Genomic DNA, 6,716 nt, shown 5'->3' with positions numbered 1-6,716 from the left:
TAGCACTCACATGTAAGTGTTTGTAGCGAATGGTAACCAGATATTATAGCAATCCCATTTAAGTGTGCTAATGAATAACCAGATATAGACTCACATTTAGGTGTATGTAGCAAATGGTAGCCAGATATAACACTCACATGTAAGTGCGTGTAAGAAATTTGTTTTGAAAAAGCCAGTACACTTTAAGAAAAGACAAGTCAGGACACAATGTTCCAATGCACAATTTATTGGTAAGACGTCTACCTCTATAAATATTGAAATCAAATCGTTTACGAACAACCAGAATAGACAGGAATATATTATTACTGATGGCGACTTCACTTTTATCAATACGGACTTGTTATGAAGATTCCACAAATGAATAGAGTCATCTCAGGATGAGAAAGTTTGTGTCTTCAACAGCAGAAATTGCCTCCTATTCAGATATCGTAAGTGAGACAGGGGGAAATATTGATCTCGTCAGAATATTATTTATTTCTAACGTAATCAGTTTTACTAACGGGCATGTCTAATTGGTCTGAGTAAACGGTTAATTGTCTTTAATTGCGAGGCATTCTTTTTAACCAAATTATATTAAAATACTAATTCGTAGCTGGGGTGGTCAAAAGGTTATCGGGGTCATACTCGCACACGTAGGGTTTGACTTCTTCAAAAAGAAATCCTTGGCAGGGATAATCGATCCAGGTTCCGTTGACAGGGTCGATTGTGGCGCAAGCGTCCAACCCGCCACTAAATCTCTCGCCTTCATTAGGTGCCCAGTTTTCATAATTCACACTGCTGCCGTCGGCCCACGTGAATTTCTCCCCAGGATTGGCGTCGTCAAGACCAATCCATGTGTCATATCGCTCCTTGTAGGTTTCATGAAGCTCTTTTTTAATGTAGTCGTTAATATCTTTTGACTTGATTTGAACGAGTAGCCCGCCGTTCGCCAGACAGTTGCTCTCTGCATGCCAGAAGTGACGATATGTTGTCACTGCGAACTCGTAGCACAGGCCTTTGCGAAACTGCAAGAACTTGTTCCGTGGTATCCCCGATGGACAGTCATCGATACTTTTGGTATTTCCTATGAGAAAGATAAAAGTGTTTTAGAGTATTAACTATCTGAGAACAAATATGGAGATTTGTTTTAGTATTCAAGATATGAATTTTGTTCACATATTGATTAAAATAAAATACTGGAGATTTTAAAAAGCACCCCCTTTTGATTGGGTATAACAACCTAGTCTTTTGAGTCTTTGCGATTTTCCTTTAGGGGAGAAGCCTAAAAAGTAGGCCATGTCATAAAAAGAACAATTTGGTACTTTAATTAGTGTTCACAGTATATCTGTACTAACATTTTTCAAAAGAAACCTCACAAATTGTTCTGACCAATTGGCGCATCTTTTTACACCCGTTTGTTAAATGAAGTTGCAGTCTTGGATTATTAAAACAGCAGTAATAGTAACATTTGATCATTCTCACCCAAGAAAGATGGTTGATTTAACTCAACATTGGAAAAATCGAGACATCAGAACGTTTCTCACATTCTAGCTGTTTCCAGATTATTCAATGTCAAGGGAAAAAAACAGAAAAAAAGACTTTGGATGTCTTAGTAATTGCACAAACGCGCTGAGCAAGCTCGTGCCTCGATTTTTCTAATGTTGAGTTGAACCTACCGTCTTTCTTGAGTGACAATGATCATAATATTTTGTTATTGCGATTTGTTTATTTATTGTTTTTATATTTAACAAAGACCTGGGCTTCATGTTAAAAACAAAAAATAGTTTTAAAATCCGACACGTGCTCCAGAAAAAAACGCAACTTTTCTTTTTATTAACGCTTAATGGAACTCTAACGAAAGCATCCAAATGCTATTTTCATAACATTACTTACTTTTTAGACTACTTTTTCACGTGAAATGAAAAGCGTCAAGACTCAAAACTGTAGGTTGCTTTTATGCAATCCAAAAATGGTGCCTTTTTATCGATGAAGTTTCTCTGATTATTTAATTACATCCCTCGGGTAAACATTAAGAAATGTATTTCTTATGAATTGTCATTAACATTGCTTTTTCACCAAAAATAGTAACTGTAAAAATTCTACGCTCTTATTGACACATTTTAGATTATTTAGGAGACAAGAAGACGAGCTGTTTTGGCTCTGCCTGTCTTGGACAGTCCGAACAGAGAGCGATAGAAAATCCAAGGAGAGAGTAAGGGATACTCGGTTTAAAAAATTCTACGCACAGAAGTCAAAGTCATAAAGTCTTCTGCGCGCGACGGTAAAGTTTCTAAACTCAAGATTACAGGCGCTGGTTTTATTTCATTTGTATTGTCTTTTACATAAACTAGCCATATATTTGACATAACATTTTGAAATTTGAATCGAACAAATTTGAAAATTCTTTGCAGGAAGTCTTACAGGTGATAAAAGTCCACAACGTAATATTAATTTATGTAATACGAATATTTATATTTAAGTGTTTTACGCCGCCATCAATACAATTATTTAGACCTTTCAGCCTCCTGTCAGCGTCAATCCCGGCTGAGAGGGATGTAACGTCAGAGCAGAAAAATCGTGATACTCCATAACAATTCTCCCCATTCGGAAATCGATCTTGGGTCCCTTGCGAAGAGCCTGACCGCTACACCACAGACATCGCTTTCAGTTCCTGAATGCAGCCTGGACATGCCACAACTTAATGAGCAAAACTAAATGCTTTTCAGTAACTATTCTTTCCCCTATCAGGCTCACTCGCAAGCAAAAAAACGGAATAAAGGGCTGTGACACTATGGGAAAGGGGTTCTGCCTTAGAAAAATCCAATACTTTCACTTTTTTTCGTAAGACTGACAACTATATCTGTTTATGGCATATCAAGAGTTTTTATAAACATGGGTTTTTTTTGAGTGAACAGGGTCATCACCCTTGTGGTTCTCGGGGCCCTGTCCAAGAGACAGGGGAGCAAAGAATAGGACCAATGTATCCGTACCGCGCATGTCGTAGAAGGCGACTAAGGTCGGTTGGGCAAAAGGTTAGCAGCCCTTTCCCATAAAACAAAAAGCAGCTACAAAAACATCAACAGCAAAAATAACACGACCGCCAGTTCTGGAAGATGGAGGACCTTCATCACAGAGGAGAGGAGAGAATGACGCAGGGTGGTGAAAGCCGGAAGGAAGCCACCAAGCCGAGAAACCTCCTGTCGACCAGAAAAACCACCAGACTTGGTACCTGGAATGTTCGTACAATGTACGAGGCAGGGAAGGCACTGCAGGTTGCAAGAGAGATGGAGGGCTACCAACTGGACATATTGGGTCTCTGTGAGACGAGATGGACAAATGCAAGGGGGTGCCAACTTGCTTCATGGGAAACAGTTCTCTACTCTGGACATCTGGAGGAAAACTCGCCGCATACAGAAGAAGTAGGTATTCTGTTATCAACACACGCCAAGCGGGCTTTGATAGGCTGGAAAGCAGAGGGCCCGCGACTAATATCAGCTGAATTCCGTTCACAGAAGAAAGACATCAACCTTCATGTTATCAAGGGATATGCTCCCACCAATGATAAGGACCAGGATGTGAAAAAGACTTTCTACAAAATGCTACAAAATACTATTGATCAGGTTAGAAGGAAGGACATCTTGATTTTAATGGGCGACTTCAACGCTAAGGTAGGCAGTGACAATGTAGGCTTTGAAGAAATCATGGGGAAACACGGACTTGGAGTCAGAAACGAGAATGGAGAACTATTTGCAGAAATATGTGTAACGAATGGGCTCATAATAGGAGGGACTGTTTTCCCACATAAACGGATACACAAATCAACATGGGTGTTGCCAGACCAACAAACTGAAAACCAGATTGACCACATATGTGTCAAAAAGAAATTCAGGAGATCAATGAGGGATGTTAGAGTTTACAGGGGTGCAGAGGTAGCTTCGGACCATCATTTGCTCATTTCAACCATCCGACGGAAACTAAAGCGAAAAAAGGGAATTGTCAATAATCATAGGTACCGGTACAACGTGGAATTTCTGGGAGAGCCATCATCAAGAGAGGAGTTTAATGCAGCAGTTAAGAACAGGTTCCAAGTGTTGGAAACACTAGGCGAGGATAGCCACGTGGAAGAAACATGGGAGGCAATAAAAGAAGGCTGGACCACGGTGTATCAAGAGGTACTGGGGAAACGGAAACGTGAGCACAAGCCTTGGATATCGGCCACCACTTTGAGGAAGATAAAAGAAATGAAAAAGAAAAAGGATCAGGTAAACAGGAGCAAGACAAGAGCAGCCAAAGCAAAGGCCCAAGAAGAATACACGAAAGCAATGAAGGAGGTAAAAGTCAGCCTACGGAAAGACAAAAGAAACTATGTAGATGACCTAGCGCGCGAGGCAGAGGAAACAGCAGGGGCAGGAAACATGTATGAAACCACCAAGAAACTTGCAGGCAGATACAAGAACGCAGATGTGCCAGACGAACAGAAAGAACGCTGGAAGGAGCATTTCAAAGAGCTGCTGAACAGACCAAGGCCAGAAAAACAGTTTGACATTCCACCAGCAGAGATTGATCTGGGGGTAAGTGAAGAAAAGCCTAGTTTAGAGGAGATCAAGGAGGCGATAAGACACCAGAAAGCAGGCAAGGCAGCCGGCCCAGATGGAACCCCCAGAAGTTCTCAAGGCGGATATCGACACTGCGGCAGGGATTCTTCATGGAATTATTAGCAACATATGGGACAACGAAGAATTTCCACAGGATTGGAGAGAAGGATTGCTCGTGAAACTACCCAAGAAAGGAGACCTGCATGAGTGTAAAAACTACAGAGGAATCATGCTCATTTCCATTCCGGGGAAGATTTTAAGTCGTACCATACTGGAAAGACTGAAGAAAGCCGTGGATGCAAAACTAAGAGAGGAGCAGGCAGGCTTTCGTAAAAAGAGATCATGTACAGATCAGATTGCAACTTTGAGGATAATAGTGGAGCAGTCCACCGAGTGGAACTCTCCCCTGTACGTTAACTTTGTTGACTACGAGAAAGTTTTTGACAGCCTAGATAGGGACTCAATATGGAAGCTCATGCGCCACTACGGAATACCTGACAAGTTCGTGAGATTGATCAAGAAGATGTATGAGGAAATGAGTTGCAGTGTCTTACTTGGAGGGCAGCGAACAGACTCGTTTGAAGTGAATACAGGAGTGAGACAGGGATGCCTGCTGCCGCGTTTTCTCTTTTTATTAGCAGTGGATTGGATAATGAGACAGACCACATCGGGACAACACGGTGGCATACAGTGGACCCTTTTCAGTCAGCTGGAAGACTTGGACTTTGCCGACGACTTGGCACTTTTTTCCCACAGTCGGGCTCAGATGCAACAGAAAACAGATCGCCTCAGGACCTTCTCCCGTAGTGTTGGACTCCATATTCACACGGAAAAAACGAAAGTTCTACGAATGAATGCAGCCGACGTTCCTATCACACTGCAAGGGGCACCATTGACGGATGTTGAATCCTTCACCTACCTGGGACGTGTCATCAACAAGGCAGGGGGAACAGACGAAGACATCAAGGTCAGAATCCAAAAGGCAAGAGCAGCATTCATCATTCTCAGGAATATATGGATGTCTAAGGAACTGGGATTGAACACCAAACTGAGGATCTTCAAAACAAACGTGAAGACTGTTCTACTGTATGGTTCAGAGACATGGAGGCTCACAGCATCAGCAGCAAGGAAACTGCAGAGCTTCGTAAATGGATGCCTACGAAGGATAGTGGAGATCAAGTGGTACGATCGAGTCACGAATGCTCAACTGTTGGAGAGAACAAGCCAAAGGCCAGTAAAGGAAGATATTCAGGTGAAGAAATGGAAATGGATTGGACACACCCTGAGGAGACCCCCGACAAGCATCATCAGGCAGGCTTTAACGTGGAACCAACAAGGAAAGCGTAAGAAGGGAAGGCCAAAGATGACATGGAGGCGAGCGGTAAAAGCGGAAATTGAAAAAGAGGGGACATCATGGAAACAGATAGAAAAGGATGCTCAGGACAGGCTTCGCTGGAGTAATGTTGTTGATGGCCTGTGCACTACCGGGAGTTAGAAAGGACAAGCGAGAGAGAGAGAGAGAGAGAGAGAGAGAGAGAGAGAGAGAGAGAGAGAGAGAGAGAGAGAGAGAGAGAGAGAACAGTGTCATGTGAAGCTCATTTTTCCCCTAAATGAAGCAAAGCTCGTTTTGGGACTATGATCCAGCAACCGAACTGGAAATCAAACATTGTTTTAAACAGACCTTTAAAAAACATGCGCCTTGGACCCTATGCCCTCAAGCCTTTCAAAAATTGTTAAGATTAACTTTTTCGACACATTATCAAAATTATTGTAAATGATTCTCTCCTCACAGGCACAGTACCAAATTGTTTTAAAACAGCATATGCTAGACCCCTTTTGAAAAGAGCTATACTTGATTTAAAAGACTTAAAGAACTTTAGGCCAGTTTCAAATCTTTCATTTTTATCCAAAATTCTGGAAAAGGTTGCTTTAATAGACTCTCATATATTATTATATAATCTCAGTGAAATTGACCAGTCAGCCTACAAGGCATATTAAAGTACCTAGACAACGTTACTAAAGATCTGTACTGACATTTTGATAATAATTAATGAAAGAAAAGTGTTGCTTCTTACTCTTTTAGACCTTTCGGCTGCATGTGGCACTATTGATCATGACATCTTACTCGAGAGACTAAATACT

At 41.5% G+C, this 6,716-nt stretch overlaps 1 protein-coding gene across 1 annotated transcript in view; it reads right to left on the bottom strand.

Annotated features, from left to right (window-relative positions):
- Window positions 1–206: 206 nt before the first annotated feature.
- The window catches only part of LOC101864461 (macrophage mannose receptor 1), an 8,459-nt gene continuing 1,949 nt past the window's right edge, over window positions 207–6,716 (bottom strand). Inside the window, exon 2 of the mRNA XM_005098545.3 lies at window positions 207–1,063. Coding sequence (XP_005098602.1) covers window positions 582–1,063 — 482 coding nt within the window. The 3' untranslated portion in view covers window positions 207–581. The remainder of the gene's footprint in view (window positions 1,064–6,716) is intronic.

Source organism: Aplysia californica, unplaced genomic scaffold (genome assembly GCF_000002075.1).
Source record: "Aplysia californica isolate F4 #8 unplaced genomic scaffold, AplCal3.0 scaffold00186, whole genome shotgun sequence".
Classification (NCBI taxonomy): Eukaryota; Metazoa; Mollusca; class Gastropoda; order Aplysiida; family Aplysiidae; genus Aplysia; species Aplysia californica.
Note: the sequence above shows the minus strand (reverse complement) of the source record. Positions and strands in the feature narration are given on the sequence as shown.